Source organism: Anopheles arabiensis, chromosome X, assembly GCF_016920715.1.
Source record: "Anopheles arabiensis isolate DONGOLA chromosome X, AaraD3, whole genome shotgun sequence".
NCBI lineage: Eukaryota > Metazoa > Arthropoda > Insecta > Diptera > Culicidae > Anopheles > Anopheles arabiensis.
The window spans coordinates 318,377-337,931 of record NC_053519.1 but is presented as its reverse complement, the minus strand read 5'-3'; the positions used below and the strand labels follow the sequence as shown (position 1 = coordinate 337,931).

The 19,555-nt window shown below is 50.8% G+C and overlaps 3 protein-coding genes across 4 annotated transcripts in view; 2 read left to right on the top strand and 1 right to left on the bottom strand.

Annotated features, from left to right (window-relative positions):
* Window positions 1-11,932, top strand: part of LOC120905587 — a 95,826-nt gene extending 83,894 nt beyond the window's left edge. The window contains exons 5-15 of the mRNA XM_040316525.1: window positions 2,865-3,043; window positions 3,141-3,844; window positions 3,914-4,122; window positions 4,212-4,415; window positions 5,403-5,518; window positions 5,597-5,735; window positions 5,805-6,298; window positions 6,366-7,444; window positions 7,529-8,001; window positions 9,614-10,180; window positions 10,252-11,932. Of these exons, the coding sequence (XP_040172459.1) occupies window positions 2,865-3,043; window positions 3,141-3,844; window positions 3,914-4,122; window positions 4,212-4,415; window positions 5,403-5,518; window positions 5,597-5,735; window positions 5,805-6,298; window positions 6,366-7,444; window positions 7,529-8,001; window positions 9,614-10,180; window positions 10,252-10,509 (4,422 nt within the window). The 3' untranslated portion in view covers window positions 10,510-11,932. The remainder of the gene's footprint in view (window positions 1-2,864; window positions 3,044-3,140; window positions 3,845-3,913; window positions 4,123-4,211; window positions 4,416-5,402; window positions 5,519-5,596; window positions 5,736-5,804; window positions 6,299-6,365; window positions 7,445-7,528; window positions 8,002-9,613; window positions 10,181-10,251) is intronic.
* LOC120905589 (GDP-D-glucose phosphorylase 1) lies at window positions 286-18,090 on the bottom strand. Of its 2 annotated transcripts, none has more exons than XM_040316527.1 (4): window positions 17,978-18,090; window positions 1,612-1,810; window positions 1,151-1,528; window positions 286-1,077 (listed from the first exon to the last, which is right to left on the bottom strand). In XM_040316527.1, exons 2-4 carry the CDS (start codon window positions 1,798-1,800, stop codon window positions 652-654), a joined length of 993 nt encoding a protein of 330 aa, XP_040172461.1. In that variant the 5' UTR covers window positions 1,801-1,810; window positions 17,978-18,090; the 3' UTR covers window positions 286-651. The 2 variants fall into 2 exon arrangements, with proteins under 2 accessions (XP_040172461.1, XP_040172462.1); XM_040316528.1 differs by lacking the exon at window positions 17,978-18,090 and adding an exon at window positions 13,741-13,866.
* Window positions 12,018-18,513, top strand: LOC120905588 (actin cytoskeleton-regulatory complex protein pan1-like). The gene is made up of 3 exons (XM_040316526.1): window positions 12,018-12,737; window positions 15,503-17,877; window positions 17,981-18,513. The coding sequence occupies exons 1-3, from the start codon at window positions 12,722-12,724 to the stop codon at window positions 18,152-18,154; spliced, it is 2,565 nt and encodes an 854-aa protein (XP_040172460.1). The 5' UTR covers window positions 12,018-12,721; the 3' UTR covers window positions 18,155-18,513.
* The last annotated feature ends 1,042 nt before the right edge of the window (window positions 18,514-19,555 follow it).

Below are 19,555 nucleotides of genomic sequence, written 5' to 3'. Positions count from 1 at the left end.
AAGAAAAATAACGCCCCCGGAGAAGCTTTCCATTCCTAAAGGAGGAGTTTTTTTTTTTGTTTTTTTTTTTGTGAGGGTTAACCGTAAGCCGAACACGAAGAATAAGTAAGACATTGCGCCACCATCGGAGGGGCCGCCCTCCACTGTCCATCTTTTCCGCTTTTCCGCGGGGGAAATGGAAGATACAAGAACAACAAAAACAAAAGAACGGCTTAAGGCAGGACGCAGGTCGTTTCCTCGGCTCAAGTAAGGGGTTTGCTTTTGTCGGTGTAATGTACGCACGCCTTGGCTAAACAGTTTTTGGAATGTTTACTTGGAGTTTTTTTTTTGCCCTCTCTCTCTATTGCCGCATTTTTACGCATGAAAAACTGCCTTCATACCCTTTTTTGCGTTGCGCTAGTATTAGTGTGCTATTTTTGGGTACCGGTCCAACACCATCCGAGCCAAGACGTGTCTATTAGGGGTCGTAAGCGTAACTTACAACGCTAGTGGCACGGTTCTTTGTGACCGACGGTTGAACCTTTAACTAACCTCAAATAAAGCGGGGTTGCTTAACTATCTTTCTCTTAAAATATGTTTTTCTTTAAATCATTCAACATTCCTAACCCTGTATTTAAAAACACCGGTTGAATTTCTCAACCACCCAAACGCTCAATCGGCACTAGCGACGGGAAATATGCCGTCCAGCATACCGTACACATCACCCTGCGCTTCCCGCAGCGCCTGCACGATAGCGTCCTCCGTCAGCCGGTCGTAATCGGTCCCCTCACCGACGGAAACGAACCCGCACAGCTCGAGAAACGCGGCATTGAACGAGCAGGCCGCCTTGTTGACGCACTGGGTCACGCGGGGAAACACAAGAGCCCGCAGCTCGCCACCCCGGTGCAGGTCGGTCCAGCTCCAGAAGAGATTATGTGCCATCTGCCGTTCCGCTAGCGCCTGGATCAGCTTCATCAGCCCGCTGCAGACGTGCTCCAGCTCCGTGGTTGGGTCGCGCAGCACGAAGCAATACCCCTGGGCCGGAAGATGATCCGCCAGCCGGTGCAGCAACGGAGTGCCACGCACGGGAAGCAGTTCCTAAAACAAAAGCAAAAAAAACATGTAAAGGTTAAACAATATAAACGGATGTTAAGCGCGTTCCCATTCTTACCGCACGCTGCACGTAAAGCTCCGTATCGATCCGGAGCAGATGCAGATGCAGATGGTTGACGGACGCTTGCGCACCGGGACTGTTGTAACCGATCCGGTACCGTCGGTCGGGCAGGCGCAGCAGCAGCTCGAACGCTACGCGCACACCGCCCGATGTGAGCAGCTGCGAATGCTGACCCGCCCGATCGGGCACGACTAGCGAGTGGTACACCGTCACCGGGCTGTTGTTAATCAGGATCGTGGTCGGCGACGGCGCGAACAGCTCGAGCTGCACCTCGGCCGGATCGACGCGGGTAAAGTTAAACCGGGACGGATCGAACGGTGCATCGAGCTGGAATGCTTGCGGCTGCCGGCGCTCTGTCAGCCGTTTGCGATTCAGCTGTTGGACGAACCCGATCGGGAGAGAAAAGAACTAGCAATCAGTAAATTTTGTGGGAACAGTGACGCACAGAATAAGCTTACCAGAATGAGAAAGTTGAACTTTCCTTCCGCAATACGCTCACGCTCTATGTGCAGACGGTAGCGAAAGCCAACGCCAGCATCATGCCGTTCGGACCAGGTCGATTCTAGCAGCCGTTGCAGTGCTGGATCAGTGCGTGAATCTGTCGACGAGCTGGTCAGCTCGTAGGTGGTGGGACGTGTTTGTGACATGTTGAAGCAGCTGTACAGGAACAGAGGAAAATGTACGTTAGTCTAGCGATTGATACATCTTTTGAAGGGAATTCATCATATAAATCTGCAATTCAAGACTCGTTCGAACCACTCATCTGGGAGTATAACGACATTTTGAGAATCATGCGATTATTACCCAGAACTTTAAGCCAAAAGTATCTACGCAATATAACCTCAGAGTTGTGTACCCGGGAGCGCAAGTCATTTAACAATCCATCTGCATGACAGTGTTTCTATCTTGGTTTCTATTTACTTGCATACTTTCTGAACGTTCCCGATGCCATTCCAATTCTGTTCAAGTCTCGATTGCTAAATATTTCCAACATAAGTGTCGTATTTTTACTTCTAAAACAAAACAAAATATAGTTTTAACTGTTTTGATCCCACTTTATAGTAATTAAATCCGTTATCAAACGTTTGCCAAACAATTAACGTTGAGTGTCAGACCATTTTTGTTTATGTTTCACTGGGAGCCAAACAATTTATGTTTACATTTCTTGTGGCTATCATATATGATAGCCATAGCCTTCCCCCAGGGAAGTGTTATTGAATAGCAGAAAAAAGAACTAAAAATTGAACAAAGTAATGAATTTTAAATACATGTTGGGTTGTTTTCTTGTTGTTTCCTCGTTTTATGTTTTGTTTTGACCATCAAACCGGGAATACAACAGTTTTATGTTCTATATGGATTTGATTTCGAGAAGAAGTTTCATTGATTACATGAAAATACCGATCATGTAAACAGCGTAGGTTGACATTGAGTGGATATTTTATGCTATATGGCTATTTAAAGAAATTAAAAAAATATTACTACTATACTTTTTTTTGACCATGGTTATATCAATTAATTATTAAATAAAAATGGGAAAACATTATTATTTGCGGAAGCCATATTCATAATAAGGTTATTTATCTTTTTTTTTTCTTGTTAAAAAAAACTCATGATCATTATAATATATGATATACCAAGGTTGCATCTATCCGAGTAATGTCTCGTAATCGGAATTAAATTAACTCGTTCGTTGTGCTTGGGCTCATTCCAGATTATATCGGACTACTGCAAGAACCATCACCTGTACAAACCGTTCTCGCACATGCTGATCGATCTGTACCGCGAGGTGGTCTCGTCGGCCGAACCGCCCAGCCAGCAGCGCCCCTCGCCGATAGGGCAGCCACCGGAGCTGAAAATCAAACGTTCGCTCGAGTCGTTCGAGGAGCAAAAGTACGTACACCAGCACCGCCGAGATGGTCCGGACTGCCGGACTCCAGCCAGTTCTAATGCGCTTGCGCCCATTTCTTTCTCTTTCCTTCCCGTACAGAAGCGATACCGACTCGGGTCGATCGTCTGACCACGGTGAGCTGCTGGAGGTACATCGGAAGAAGGAACCAGCGGTCGGCACCCAGCAGCAGACCCATCAGCATCAACCGCAAGGCTACGGTCCGATCGTTTCGTCCTGCGGCGACGACTTCCACGAGTACGGTGCGTCCACTGCCGCGACGCTGCTCAAGGTAAAGCGACCGCCGACGGCAAGCAACCATCATCCGGCCGAGCAGAGGTTCTGCTCGCTGCCGAGACCCTACGACCGGCACCAGCAGCAGCAGACGCTCGGTGGTCCCGAACCGTACCCGAACTACCACACCATCTCGTATTCCAAGAGTGGGGCGGCACGGGACAGCACCGGCCTGGTGGAGCAGCCACAGCCCCATCTGCCCCAGCAGGGCGTTACCGTGCGGCGACGGCATAATGCGGAGCTGCTGGCCGCACGCCGACGAGCCGACTACCGGCGCAACACCATCGACGTGACGATGGTGGAGGTCAAGATGGCGGAAGCGGCGGCGGAACAGCAGCAGCGGGGAATGCATCTGCAATCGGCGGCTGCTGCTGCCGCCTACTTCACTGGCCGCCCCGGCCGGCTAATGCCCTCCAAGTCCATCAACCATCTGGCGAGTCTGGCCGGTGGTGATGGTGGCGACGGTCCCGCCCCACTCGACCAGAGCAGCTTCAATGCCACCTCCATGCCCAGTAAGTAGGCGAGGAGTTCCCGGCAGGAGAACTGACACGACTCATTTATCCCGCGCTCTTTCATTGCAGATCTTGGCATACCGTTGACGACGGTTTCGATCGCCACCCAAACCATCGCCAATCGAAAGCCGGCCGAAGCGACGGTGGCGGTGGCGGCGGCTGCTGGTGGCCAACAGACCGATCCCAGCGTCCCCGCACAAGCAGCCTCGCACAAGGGTCCGGAGTTCATTATCAATTCCCACTCAGCACCAAAGTCAATTGATCTCACCGACGCAAAGGTAGGCAACGGTTTCGGAAGGCCATCGCGCCTAATCCACAATCCAGAAGGAAAAAATGAAACACTAATGCTAACTATCCTCATCGGCAGACGCAACATCGCAGAGTTGTTACAATTCTTCTGCTCAACGGTACCAAAGTGAACGTCACGTGCAATCCCACGACCACGCTCGCCCGCCACATCTTCGAGGCGATACTGCGGCTGGAGGGGCTGGGGGAAAACTTTTTCCTCGGCCTGTGCGCGCTCATCGGTGGCGATTTCGTCTTTCTGCCGCTCGATCTCAAAATCTACAAGGTAAAGCCTGCACACAATCGGCGGGAATGCTCTCCTAGCTTAAATTTTCCACGTGCTCAGAATCAGAACGAATGAGTAGATGTGTAGAGATTCGAACAGGGTTTTTTGGTTGTTTCCCGATTTGTTAAAACGGTCAGTGGTCAGTTCAAAGATCTCCAAAGATCTCCAAAGACTCGTGAATTTAGAAAGATGCATGAATTTCAATAGATTCATATATCTCGAAAGATTCACGAATCTATGGGTAGTCATACAACTCCAAAGAGTCACAGAGCTTGAGTTTCCCATTATTCTTCTTTTTGACGTAGCAATCTAGCACTTTTGCGCAGCCGGATAGTTTGTTTTGCTCCGGGGAGACGGTCCATGCGAGGCTTGAACCCACGACGGACATGTTGTTAGGCGGGATCGCGCCAATTTAATATTTTAAAAATCATACATCCCAAAGATTCATCCGAGACCGAATCCGAGATCGAATAGCCCACTCCCTCACATTTTTACGTTTCAACTCTTTAATTATTACGCTCTGTTGCGACTACTGCTCGACTCTTTTGCAAGTAAAATCACCCTTACTCTATATTCCAACTACTGATTCACTGCGATTCAATACACTCACAACCCATCCTGAAGACCGACTCATTTTGTTGGTATTCAATTAACGTTGAGTGAGTCGCCACGAAAAGTAGAATAGTTTTTATAGTTTTAATAAGAATAGTGTCCGGAGTCGAATTCATCCCGGTCGGAGTCGTTCGGAGTTATCCCGAGTCGTTTGGAGTCGTTCGGAGCCGTCCGTAGTTATCCAGAGTTGGAGGAGTTGGTCGGAGTCAACCGGAACCGTCCGGCTTTCTCCGGACGACTCCGAATGACTTCGACTTTGGGCGACTCCGCGCGATTTACCCAACTTTTCATCACGGCGTCCATATTGCGATTCAATATCTTCTTTATGAGGTTCTTGCTAATGCATCTTTCTGCGTTCCCTGATACTACTTCCAGGTAGCGCCCCAGATATGGATCAACACGTCGAAAAAGTCCACCCCGGTGGTGGAGAACGTTGTGTTTACCCTTTACGTGCGCATCAAATTCTTCCTGCCCACGCTACGAGGCGTCAGGTGAGCGCGGACGAACCTTCCTCCCTCTTGCAGGCCACACTCTCTAACATATTCCCTTCCTTTCCACCTCTCTTGCAGCTGTGTCGAGTCGCGCCATCTGCTCTATCTGCAGCTGCGCAAAAGCATCCTCGAGCGGCAGATACTGTGCGCGGAGGACGATCTGATCGCACTCGGCGGGTTAGCGTTACAGGCCGAGATTGGCAGCTTCAAAGAGCACGTAAGCGAGCACTTGGAGGACTTACTTGCTTGTCTGTATCCACTCTAACCACACCTTCCCTTCCCACAGATGAAGTACACCGAGTACTTTACCATCTCGCACTACCTGCCGGAGGAGGTGTACCGGAAGAAGCGCGAGCTGGCCCGCTACCTGCGCAACGCGCACTTTCACAAGCGCGGCCTGCACCAGCGCGAGGCAGAGCACAACTTCATCCGGTACGTGCAGGAGCTGAAGGAGTACGGGCTGCATCTGTACAGCGCGTCCTGGGCGACGAGCGAGGGCATCCTGCTGGACGTGTACGTCGCGATCTCGCTCGCCGGCGTCGCCATCTTCGAGCGGAACGTGCGCTACCAGCCGCGGACCGCCGCCCAGGAGCAGCAGGAGTGCCGGAACGGCAAGAGCAGCTTCCTGCGCCACCTGTACGCGTTCTTCGACTGGCTCGAGATCGAAAACATCTGCTTCTCGAAGCACGCGTTCTGCGTGGTGGTGCGGCGCAGCGAGACGCTCGGCCCGAAGAGCGACAAAAATCTGGTCAAGTACAAGCTGCGGATGGACGGCAGGAAGTAAGTGCCCGCAAATTGCAGCATTGCCCGAGCGTCATAATATTCTCCATCCTTTTTTGCTTTGCAGGAGCTACTTTGCGTTCAACCTCGCGTCCGAGCACCACAAGTTCTACATGAAGCTGCGCAACTCGTTCATCTCGATCAAAACCCTCGCCAGCGAGCTGAACATCCCGATCGAGCAGCCGGCGGGCAGCGTCGGTGGCGGTGGTGCTGGTGGGCTGCTGGCGGACGAGGACGGCCGCCGGAAGCGAACGGTGAGCGAGCTGGTCATTGACGGCCAACCGTCGCCCGATCCGGCCGCGTTTGATGCGAAGCATATCGAAAAGATCGACAAACCGTTCAAGACGACCGGGCTGCGGGTGCGCAACCTGAAGAAGTCGATGCTGAACGACAACCGGCTGGCCAGGCTGCGGCAGCGGTTCCTTCTGAAGCGCTCCAAATCGACGGTCGAGCCGGGCAGTGGCGGCACGTCCGCGCTCAACCTGACGGTCGAGATCACTAACCAGCAGAACCAGAACAAGGAGAACGAAAATCCCTTCCGACGGATGGTGCCGGGCGACGATGAGCCCGACCAGGAGCCGGAGGAGGGGGACATGCGGCGGCCAACCTCCTCCCCGTCGGACGGTACCGATACGGGCCACACGGTGGGGACGCTGCGCTCCACCACGCAGTCGGGAGGCAGCCGAACGTTCGGCTACGACCAGCAGCAGCAACAGCTGATGTCACCGGAAGACTCGCCCAAGACGACGCACAGCATGAACCGGAACAAGGTGAAGATGGGCACGAAGGTGTTTTCCGCCCAGTTTCTCAACAAATCGTTCGACAATCTGGCGGCGGCGGGCACCGGCCACCATCACCACCAGCCGCCGGGCGGGCTGAGCGGTGCCGCCTCCTTCCAGAACGTGGCCAACATTAGCCGCAGCAGCAGCTGCGCCTACCTGCTGCAGGAGGACGACGGGGAGCTGGGCGGCGACGGCCGTCAGCAGCCGCCGGCCCCGGCGACCCAGCCCCTGATCGAGAGCAGCGTCGACGAGGTGCTGTCGGTGAAGAGCAGCATGGGCTCGGTGTACTTCATGGAGAAGATCGACGAGCAGTCGGTCGGTGGCAGTGCGGAAACGTTGCTGTCGCCGAAGGCCTGTGTGATACGTGAGTTGCACCATGCTGTTTTGCGTGACCAAGTGAAACCGCCACAGCTAACACGGGTTTCTCTTTTTGCCTTCCTGCACACAGAATCAAGCATCCGCAGCGAGAGCTGCCAGTTCGAGCTGCCGATGGCGGACGAAACGATCTCCGACACGCTGCTGGAGAAGTTCAACAACATCAGCCAGTGCGGCGGTGCGTCCACCGATCGCATCCTGGCGACGGTGCTCATCGTCAAGGACGCGATCGTGGACGACGCCCCGTCCGCCCAGTGCCACTTTCTGTCCCGGTCGCAGGAATCGATCGCCCTCCCGGGCAGCAAGTGGTCGCTGACGGTGCCCCACCACGGGTACGACGAGTTCGACGAGCGCTTCCCGTACGCCACGATGGGTGGCGGCGTGCGGAAGAGAAATCGGGATCCTGCAGCCGCTGTCGCCGCCAACACCACCACGCGGTACACGCTCGGCATCAGCATCGTGCAGGGTAACGATAACAACGTGTACGTGAAGGACCTCGCACCGAACGGTCCAGGCGAACGCAATGGTGTGCGGGTGGGCGACCAGGTAAGAGAAAGAGAAATCAAAACCGCACAAAACACCAAAAGTTTTTGAGAAAATTCTCTCAAATTAATATTTTTAATCCAGAAACGAATCTTGATTGGTAGAGTGTCTACATATCCAGAATTTGATTAGGCACAAGGTCTAAATTAGAAATGGGAACGTTTTGCTGTAGCTGGATGAAATGACTAATTATTCTGAAAAAGTACCTAGTTACACAAAATTTAAGTTCCTACTTACTTTTGTCGTCTATTTCTTTGTTTTATAACAACTAGTTTATTTGGCCCGGTTAATCGGTAATGCAACACAAACTCCAGGTGTCTTTAAATTTCCAAGGGACACATTAAGAGAAACGGATTCAAAACCTTTAGCGATCTTGGATCTGATCCCGAATCAATGTCGATTCTGGGTAATTCGAATCCTATACATATCCTGTCACATATCTCTGCCGGTACTGGAACTAATCCCAGATCCATACTGGTCCTTGAACTGATTAAGATTCCATATCGGTCCTGGAACAGATTCTGACCTCATTCCTTGTTCCCATTCCGGACTAAACATTGTACTTGAACCTGTCTCAGTCATGGAATTATCCAGTCCAGTGGTTTTCCTATCGGGGAGTTCCGCGGTGCTATCGTCAACTCAGACGACTTAAAATGCCCGTCCTGGGTTCAAGCCTCATATGGACTATCGCCCTAAGCAAGGTTTGACTGTGTGGTACTTAATGCGAGCATCCACATGACGCCCACGGGGCTGCCCACGCCCGAATGCAGATCCGATTACATACGATTCTATCTTTACCATTAACATGAGAGGTACAGGGCTTATACCCCGAACGTACCCAAAAGGTATGCATGCTTCACCCATCAGGAACTAAAGGCAAGGATAAGGTAAAAGAGACACAGGAAAGTTTCCACACGGCTACACATGTCCTTTTGATGCGTGGTCTATGCGTCTCGCTCGGTATCACAGCGGCATACGACAGGTAAGCAGTACAAATGCTGCTACCTGATACGCACACATGTTTAGTATTTCAAATTCATAAATGGTCACACAAGATGCAGCCGAACATAGTCAAGGGCATACATAGTGGCAAATATTATCGTCGATGGAGTGTACAACTCCGTAACACTATCGTTATTTCGCACGACTTAATGTCATAGGACCGTATGGACCATGTGGGTGAATCAATAGGCCACTGATAGCAGATCTGTTAGTGGTTAAGACAGGTCTATTGCACCAAATTAGAAGAAGAAGAAGTATAAAATATCTTAACTAATTCGAAATTGCATACTCCACAGCGAGAGATCACTTGGAGCGATGATGTTTTCATACAGAAAGCACACACTAGTATGCAATTATGCATATTGTAATGCATATGCTGAAAGTTCTTTGTCATATCCTGTAGGGAATAATGGTCATGTGAGCCGCTAGCACCAGAATTTTGTTACAAATGTGACTCACAGCTCCAAAAGGGTTGCACAATCCCTATTCTAAATTCATTTTCAAATATTGACTTTAGAATAATAAATCTATCGAAAGAAAACGTTCCATCTTATATAATTAAGCAAATAAAAATCCTTAATAATGACTCGTTTTGTACCGTCCTTTCCCACAGATCATAGCAGTTAATGGGAAGTCGCTGCTCAATCTGCCGTACGCCGAGTCGCTCAGTATTCTACAGCAAACGGGACGTACGGTGGAGCTCGTGCTGTCACAAATCTTCCAACGGCCACAGCAGCATCAACAGCAACCCTCCCTAAGGGATCTCGACCATCAGCAGCAGCAGCAGCACCAACCACGGCCACCCACCGTTACCAAGTCGAACAGTTTGTACATCAAGAATGGTAGCCGATCGGCGACCGCAACACCGCTGCTCGACACGCACTACAACCTACCGCCAGCGCCGAGCTACACGAAGCTGTACGAGGAAGTCAAATCGGCCTACAACCCACAGCAGCAGCAACAACGAAAGCCGGACGGTAGTGCGGACAGCAACACGAACGGTGGCAATGTCGCCAGCCAGCGGTACACGAAAAACGTAGCCGACATTCTCCGGACGCGCAATCGAATGGCACTGGCCGAGCGGAGTCACCAGCCGGCTCACCAGCAACAGCAGCAGCAACATCCCGCACCCGCCTACGTTGGGCTTAGCCCGTCGAAAAGCATGCCCGACTTGCCGAAGGTAGCACACAAAATTGGTTGCACCCGCCCCAGCAACACCCACACTGACGATCACGGGCTTCTCTCTTTCAGATTCTGCAGGCCTACAGCAAGCAACCGCCCACGTTCGGTACGCTACTGACCGCGGCGGTCGGCGGCCCACGGCTCGGCTCGTCCGTAAAACTTCCCGGCCAGCAGCAGCAGCACCATGGCACCATGTCCCGCAAGTACACCGGACCGACCCGCTACCCGGTGACGCCCGCGAAGGACACGTTCAAAACGACCGTCGGCCCAATCCGGACGCAGCTGTCCCTCTCGAACGCTTCCGAGGACGAGCAGGTGTTCATCTAATCTCTTTACGCCCTTGCCACAAAACCCAAGAAAAACTAGGCTAGAGAGCGCGATACATGACGGATTCGGGGAGAGGGGTCAATAGAGAGAGAGAGACAGAGAGAGAGAGAGAGAGAGAATTACGAGCCGAAAGAGATAGCATGTCCTCGCGTCCTTCTATAAGCGTATTAATGTTGTAATCAGTTTGTTGTTTGCGTAGTTTCGATTGTTTGTTTTTGTTCAACATTTCTACTTCCCTCGTCTCATTATCTCTCTCTCTCTCTCTCTCGATACCTCACCCCTGCTTCCTTATCTTGTCATGTGTATGCGTGTATGTGTGTGTACGTAAGTGTGTGTGTGTGTGTATGTGTGCGTGTGTATGCTTCCATTTAAATAGATAGCGGCGTGGAATTGTTGAAGGTTTAAGGCACACGAACAAAGGGGCAACGCAATAATCCGCAAGGACCCGGAGCTAGCCGGAACCAATATACCAAAATCCTCCCCATCCCTCCCCCTTTCCCACTGTTCTCCTCATAGAGATATTTTGTAGCTCAGGGTTTTCACTACACCAGGCCGGAAAAGGGAGCGTTAACCCAGATCAGCTACCACGTGGTAGTTTATAGCGAAACCTCTCTCCATGTACTTTTCAGAAAGCAGTAGCAGCTCCAAGGATCTTGTAAAAACAGGCCTATGGGTCACTAGAAAAGAGTTATCAGATATATATATATATATAGACAGAGAGAAGGAAAGAAAGAGAGAGAGAGGGGGCAACACAGCAGTCAGCAGGAGTAGGTAGCGAGGTAGTAGCTGTGTTTTGTGTTTGTTTTGTTGTTTCTTTAAAGCTTTAGCGGGAAGCGGGTTTCGTTGCGTTTATTAGTAGTCGGCAGGTTGTGCAAGCAGCATTAGTCTTTCACCTTACCTCCCTTTTCCTTCCTAACACCCAACACTATAGTACGTTGCGCACGTTCTTCACGTGTTTGAGACGCTCGCTGCGCAGCGCAACTGCCGCCGACGACGACTAGCTCTATAATCAGTAACTAAGGTGTGATCGGCAACGCGGCAATCGACTCCGTATTGCGTTAGTTTGTTTTTTCCTCGGGACACTCGGGAAAATTACCCCCTCACGCTCCCTCCTCCCTCTCTCACACTCTGTCACAATTATTTTCCTTTCCATTAGGCGTGCACGTGGTTGCGCGCGTTGCGTTGTATAGCGGGGGTTAAGACCAGTTGCTTCCTATTTGAATTTAATTGACTTGAATTGTAGCCACCAGTTAAGTGAAATCTGTGGATCTTCCAGTAAACTTGCATAACAAGCAACAGAACAAAAAACAAGCAAACAAACAAACGAAAAAAAAAAACACAAAATGGAACAAAACGAGAAACGTAGATAGAAACAACAAAAAATAGAAAGATAAATAATATGCATACGGTTTATCAATGTTAACGATATGTGTTGTAGTGGATGTTTGTGTTTTCGGTGTACTTTTCTGTCTTCTCCTCCCTTTCTCTGCTTCGGTTTTAATGCTTTTGTCGTCGCTGTATGTGTGTGTGTGTGTGTCTTGATCCCTGTTCCATTTTCCTCAACGGAAGGCTCAATGCGTCCTCCATTGTTATTACAACGCAAGTCGAGCAATGCATGGGGAGCATCCGTTCATTACGTAATGTCGCGCAAAGCGTCTGGTTTTTCGATTGTTCAAACAGCTAATAATTTCGTTCACCCAATGTTTTTCTTTTAATTTGAGTATTCTTCTTATAGTTAAGCTAGCATTACTTAATTTATAGAAGTTCTTGAACTACACATTGATGCGGCAAAAACTCCCCTCCTGACATATGATCCTGCCCCTGCACACAAGCTGCATGTTGCGCACGCACGCGCCCTAGTTAAGCAGAAACCCCGTCTAGCCCGTCCCGGTGGTCGGTAATTTAATTAGTGTCGCGGCACCCCGGGAGCTGCTTTTGGTGTGCTCTTCTCGTCGGAGGAAAAGGAACCTCCGTTTGCGTGCTTCACAGTATCGCGAACAATGCTAATTAGGTGCTCCTAGACGGTGGTGGTGTTGGGGTGGTTATAGCAGTCAAACATTCCGCAAACGTTAGGTGAACTATAGCGAACGCAGCATTCAACATACCGCAAAACAGCCCAGGCACAGGAAATGATCCTACCGTGCATCTTGTGCGCTTGTTCTTGGAAGAAGGTGCTCGATTTGCCGGCAACAAGGAGAGCGTAACCGAGAGGATGGACTTCTTTAAAAGTAAGCGAGATACGGGCAAGTAGTGTGGGTATGTGTGTAAACGTGAGGCTCAATGAGTCAGTTTAATTTGAGGACAACACACGGCTAGTGCGCAGTTAGTGACTTTCAAATTCGTTTAATCAATTTAAGTCTTGGTGAGGAGCTATCAATGGTCAACAAAAAATCGTGTATTTCAGTTAACGTTCATAATACAACCATATATCATATAATATTTGAGATATGTCTATAACTATAACACAAGGCATAAATGTACGTTTACGGTTTTGAGAATTTCGCTCAACATCTTCCATTAAATTTCGCTCAGTGATCTAATCGACACATGCTGGGAGGATCAATACTTCGTCTGGTAGGATGTATACATGGTTGGCCGAAAAAGTGGCATTTTCATCACTACGGCAACTATCAACCAAGACACCTACGTTTTGTTGTTTTGTTGATCAGTTTTTGTGCGTTCCAGTATATATGTACCCCTATTTCCTGTAGCTTGTGTCGACATCTAAAACATGTTTTGCGAATTAGAGATTAATTTGGTGAAGATAAGTTATCTATGAGTCATATATCATCATATAATGTAATCGTCGAATCACATGACGAATGTTTGAAATCGTCCAGAATCGATCAATCAGAAAAAGTATTGTCTGTATAACTTAACAATCAACTGTTGGAGTTGGAGCGGCTTTGTAATGAATCGGTTTCAAATATAAAGGCCGGGGAACACTATCCGTACTCGCTAGTGTAATTTCGATTTTCACTATCGCATCTGGCGGCGGCTGGTAGCTTCAACTTCGCAGACTAGATTTGTTCCCAAAATTCGTGAAAGAGCGATCGAACTACCCGCATTGAAGAATCGTAAAGAATCTTAATGGGTATATGATGTTTATGATGATCAAAAAATGTTGGAAACCATCTGAGAATAATATTCATATTGAGAAGAGGTCACAAATCGTTTGATACGGCAGTGCATTTTTCCGCACGGCTACTAGGCATAGAGTATTGAACTTACCATGAGTACGCGCTCGCGCACCATTTCCATTAGAGATGTACTTTCTGAACCGACCCCCAGGACTTCGATCTGACTCCAGTTATTGTTAGTCCAATTCCAGCTCCGGGCGAAAACGGTACCACGGAACCGCCAGGAATCTGAATCGACCAAAGTAAGCCTTAGTCAAAATCGACCAGAATCGATTAAGTTCGGTCAGTGTGCAATCCAAAGATGGCCGTTGCAAAAAGACTTTTACTATGAACACTGTTTCTAGGCGGCAGAAAGATTTTCGGGTTAGCGAAGCATGGAGGCAAAACATCATAACATAATCGCAGTTGCATTCAGTATTGATGGTTCGTCATGCATTTTGGAGAATTCGATGGCCCCAACTCACCTATCAAATTTCACCCCGATCGGACCACCCATTCGCGAGATATGCCACTCTAAAGATTCTTAACGAGGGTTACAACATATCAGACTTGTTGATACATTTCTTTAGAGCTAATTTACATGGTCATTTGTTGCCCACTTGGTCTAATGTGTTTTATCAGTCTATATTAAATTACTGACCGACTCTGGCCGACTCGTGTCAACCCCAGACGGCACCGAATTTTATTGACTCGGATCGGGGTGAAATCCGGATCTTAGTCAACTTTACACATCACTAATATCCATAGTCAAGCAATACGGCCGAGGCCGTTCTTTCTAAATAAAAAAAATGCCCATAGTCATTTGAAAGTCATGAAGTCGGATAAGAGGTGAGAATTCAGAATTTGTTCAATTGAGTATCACTTCGGAACTGTTTTAGACGATCACCGATCATTCGTTAAGTTTCATTCATAGGAATCTTCAGCGATGAGTTATTTGAACCACCATTGGAATCTTTAAAGATTCAGGAATCTTCAAAGAATCATGAATCCATGAACATTTATACATCTCCAGAGCTTCATGAATCATTAGACATGTAGAATTTTCAAAATATTTAATTAGCGTGATCCCATGGTACATGCCCATGAACCGTCTCTCCGTAGCCAAATAGACTATCCGACTGCAACATCTCGAATGCCTGTAAAGGCTGGCATGACCAAGTAGGTTGTTACGCCAAGAAGAATAAAAAGAACTTTATGTTCTTTGAATCTTTCGAGATATATGAATATTTTAGTGCATGAAATATATGAATCTTTTTCGGAGATTCTTTCCAACTGAGAATAAGCTTCATTGATTCATTTAAAAGATCCATTAAGATTCATGAATCTAAATTATATTTTCCCAACACTACACCCAACAGTTGAATGTAAGCTTCCACCGGATCCTTGCACAATTCCACTATTCGGTTTACAGTTTGCAATCCATTTTGCAAAACCTCATAGGAAAAAGGCTCTCCATATTTTAATATTGAGTTTAAACCTTTCACAAACGAATTGAAATTTGTCATTATATGACTGGAAACCCTTAAATCTCGGGTAATTGCTGTGGTAAAGGCTTCTCCTACACATCTGGGTGGCCTACTAATGAACATCTTTAGTAGGACCCCTGTCAAATTCGATCTAGCTTCAGTTTTGACCCCAAGACACGAGCACGAGCACCTTACCACGACACCGTTGGACTTGGAAAAGTGTAGTTCCTCTCATCAGCCTTACCCGTGCTATATCTCCCACTGTCTCTACCATCCCAAGAATGCTTCATCCACGCCTTGCGTCAGCTTGCTCCTTTAGATGTTCTAGTGTACAAACAATTCCCCCTCCTCCTCCCTCCACTATAATTAACCACACGTTCGTTGTAGGCGTGCTGCCACCGCTGCCGAAGCTCCCAAAGCTGAAGAAAATCCGCCAATGGAACGGTGGCTCCCTGCTGAACCTGCACCAGTTCCCGAACCTGCCCGCAGCGTTCAACCTCGGCGGCAGTGTCCCGGCCGCCCCCGCAACTACGACCAGCACCCGCCGGCAGCCGACCCTGTCCCGCGGTGACTGCGTGCACCCGCCGCACGGTCCCGCCCCACCGCCAGCCCGCGCCCAGCCGCCGCAGCACATGCGCCACTCGTCCGACATTTCCATCATCTCGGCGGCGGTCAGCAGCCGCACGCCGGCCGACTATAGCCACCGGGACAATCTCGGCCTGTACGCGCTCAAGTGCGATCGCAGCGCGGCCAAGCGCGGCATCCTGCTCCATCTGCCGCGCAAGATCACGCAAGCGGTCGGCGGCAGCGGCGACATGACGGTGCAGCACGGTGCGCCCGCCATGGTGCACGAGAAGTTTTCCCCCTGCAAGCGGCATCCCCCGGCGATGGACGCGCCGCTGCCCGAGATAAGGCCGCCGCCAAGGCGCAGAAAGCGGCCCCCGCCCGCGGTGGCCCACCAGCGGCAACCGCCCGCCGGCCCTCCGGAAGCGGACCTGAGCCGGTGGCAGAAGAACAGCAGCGAGCTGTTCCGGATCGTGGAGCGCGAGTCGGCGACCGCGGCCCGGGCCCGCTCGGCGGGCGGCCTGGGGATGCCGCGGGCAAAGAAACCGCACCGTGCCGCAGCCGCCGCCCCGGCCAAGAGCGCTTTTTTAGACGCACCGACGTCGAGCAGCGACGGTGTGGTCGAGCTGGTCCAGCAGACGAAGGCCCAATCGGTGGACAACCTGCTGGCGGTGCGGTACCACCGGCGACGGCGGGGCGCCTTCGCCGAGCCGGAGCGCTCCCGGGACGACACGGACAGTGAATCGTCCGACCGGCAGGTACAATCGTTACGGCACCATCAGCCACCATCGCACCATCATCATCGACGCACCTCGTCGGCTGCCGGGGCGGAAATCGTCCCAACGACGGCCGCAACGCAACGGGCTCCACTGCGCACCATACGTCAACAGCAGCAGCCACCGGCGTCGGGCTCCACCTCACTGCCGCCCGCCGGGGCGCTTGACCGGGCGTGCGATTTCTCCATCGACAACAACTCGGACGAGATCGAGGTGCGGTTCCGGCGGGGCTACAGTACGGACGGCAGCAGCGACGCCACGACGACGGTGGCGGCCATCGCCCCGCCGCCTGCGCAAGCCACCGAGCCCAGCAAGATGGCGGAAAAGCTGCCCCTGCCGCCGCGCGTTTTGCAGCTCCGCCGGACCGACTCGGACGCCAATCGGGGCCGATGGGAGCCGGGTGCCGGGGTACCGAAACACGAGCCCAAAGGCGAGACACCCGATCCCACACCTCTTCCCCCTCCCCCTCCCCCTCCTCCTCCTCCTCCTCCTCCCCTTCCACCGCCCGCTAATCTTCCCGCACTGCCTGCTGCTCCACCTGGCCCGGGCCGCGCCTTCACGCCACTGGCCGAGGTGCTGCGCAAATCGATCGACAGTGCGGAGCTGAAGCGCAAGTGGCTCAACGACTTCCTGTCGCAGGGCAGCGAGGGCGAGCCGCGCGGCGACGGTCCGGGCCGGCCGGCCGTCACGGCGATGGAGCTGGAGGAAGCGTTCGTGCCGCAGCTCGATATCGTCCAGCGAATGGATCGCCAGCTGGCGGAGCTGGAGTCGGGCGGGACGGGGCCGCCCCACCACCGGCAGGGTTCGGCCGGCAGCGTGGACATCTTCCGCCGGCCGGCCTGCGATTTTGACGAGTTTGACGAGCTGTTCACGCCGGCGGAGGAGGAGCAGCACCCGGCCGGCCGGAAGACGGTCAAGCTGAGCGAACGGGTCACGTGCATCGAGCGGGACAGCACCACCAGCAATCTCTGCTTCTCTTCCTCCTCCTTCTCGTGCGCGAGCCTGGAGGACGGAAAGCCGCCAGCCCTGCCGCCAACTGCACCGCCTCCACCGCCTCCACCACTACCACCGCCGGCACCGGTTTGCCTGCCGGTTGCGGGAGGCGCAGCACCACGGCGGTGGAGCGCCGGGAGTGACGAGCTGGTACCACCGTGCAGAAGCACGGTCAAGATACAGGACTACAGCGGCAAGCATCAGCACCTGCAGCGTGTGCGCTACCTTTCCTCGCCGTCCCCGTCCCGCAGCTCGACGGTCGCTCAGCCGCCGGACGGCGACTCGGGCGGCAGCGTCGACAGTGGTGAGCCGCACGCGAAAGGGAACACCAACGCAGTGCATCCCGGTGGCGGTGGCAGCACAACGGTAGAAAATTCTGTTTCCACCAGCAGCCGGAAAATGCTGCCCGTGCCGGAAAATCTAACCCAGGTATGTATGCTGACCCCCGGAGAAGGGGGTTTTGCACCTGTTTTGTGTGTTCTTTCACGCGCTCTTTCTTTTCCCCCACTCCTCCCGGACGTCAACTTACCAGGCTCGTGATGCGCAGAACGGCCACTGGACGGGTGTGGAGCGGCAGGGTGATCAACACACGGCGCGTCCGGACCGGCTGTCATCGACCGGCACCGGCGGCGTAAACAACAGCAACCACAGTGTGCTGCCGGATTACAGCGAATACTACAACGAGGAGGGTGTCATTATTATATGAAATCTCGCAATCTCAGCCGAACACTCCAGCTTACTCACCGAATGCACCGCAGATAGCCCGGTCCCTTCCCTTTCCCCCTCGCGAAGAAACAAAATCAAACTGGAAACGGAAGAGAGCATGAACAGCGCGCGCAACTTTTCATCGGTGTGGCAGGGAATTATCAATTTCATATATTTGCCAGTTGCGGGAGGAGAGTGGAGAACGCATATCTTTAACTATTGTATCGATTTTACATAGTGCAGTGAAAATAGATAGAAAGAAGTTAAAAAAAACAACAGACACACACAATCACACGTAAACGAAACTAATAATCGAAATTGGCGCTGAAATAAATAACAAAACAAAACTTATATATACCGTTTACATAGGTGTAGCAAATGTGTTTTGAATGTGGATTTGATTGTGTTTAATTATTAGCGGGAAAAGGTGATAAAAATTCTGCGAATTCGGCTAAATAAATTAATCTTTATTGGGCACCCTGTGCTAGACGCCCTCTATTGGCGGTAAATGGAAACTGAAGTCAATCGACCTGGTGATTGCCCAAACAACAAATCTGTGCGAGCTTGGCACAGACACGCAATTGCAGCTGAGAAAAAATGAGAAATTTATCTGCTACTTGGCACAAACAATGAAGCTGAGAAAAAAGTGGTCTCTCGGTTTATATTATGCATTTAAAAATAGTTTCCTACAGTTTGTTCCCGTACGTTCCCGAGGAATCCGCGTAAGGGTGGTGGCAACGCTTTTTCGCATGCGATTTTATCGGATGGCCTGTCAAATTTTTATATAGGATTTGACAGATAACGTCGGACGACGAAATCGCACGTCCGACGTTATCTGTCAAATCCCATATAAATCGCGTCCGATAAAATCGCATCCGATGAGCGTTGCCACCGCCCTAAGTCCAATATCGCCGTAATACAGACGTCACACGAGGCGTAAACTCAAAAAGTTTACGCTTGATTTGTATGGGAGAGCGTAAACTTCCTGTCAAAACATTTCAGGGTTGTATGGCTGAAATCCAGTTTACGCCAAAGTTTACGCTTCGTGTGACGTCCGTATAAGTCGAATTATTCAATTAATACTGCATTGGACAGTTCTAGAAGCAAATTGTACTGATTTAGCGTTTTAATAGTCAAATTTAGCAAACCGCGTATCTTCGAATCTGCATGAAGGCCCCATCTGTGCGTTGTCGCATGCGATTTTATCGCACGTGCTGTCAAACGCTTTTTCCATTCATATTGCGATTATTTTATGATTTTTAATAGTTTAACCCCAACCAGTGGAATATTTTCCTTGCTTTGCGAGCTTCATCCTTCCCTCTGTACTGTTACATGGCTTCGCATTGATACGACGAAACGATTGTTTAAATACTAAACTTCAGTGCGAACCATTTGTACAGAA

Coding starts and splice junctions, on each gene's coding strand:
- LOC120905589 (XM_040316527.1), bottom strand. CDS start 1,800: ATGTCACAAACACGTCCCACCACCTACGAGCTGACCAGCTCGTCGACA. Junction 1,529..1,611: donor AGTTCAACTTTCTCATTCTG/GTAAGCTTATTC, acceptor TTCGTCCAACAG/CTGAATCGCAAACGGCTGAC. Junction 1,078..1,150: donor AGCTTTACGTGCAGCGTGCG/GTAAGAATGGGA, acceptor CTTTTGTTTTAG/GAACTGCTTCCCGTGCGTGG.
- LOC120905588 (XM_040316526.1), top strand. Junction 17,878..17,980: donor TGCCGGAAAATCTAACCCAG/GTATGTATGCTG, acceptor TCAACTTACCAG/GCTCGTGATGCGCAGAACGG.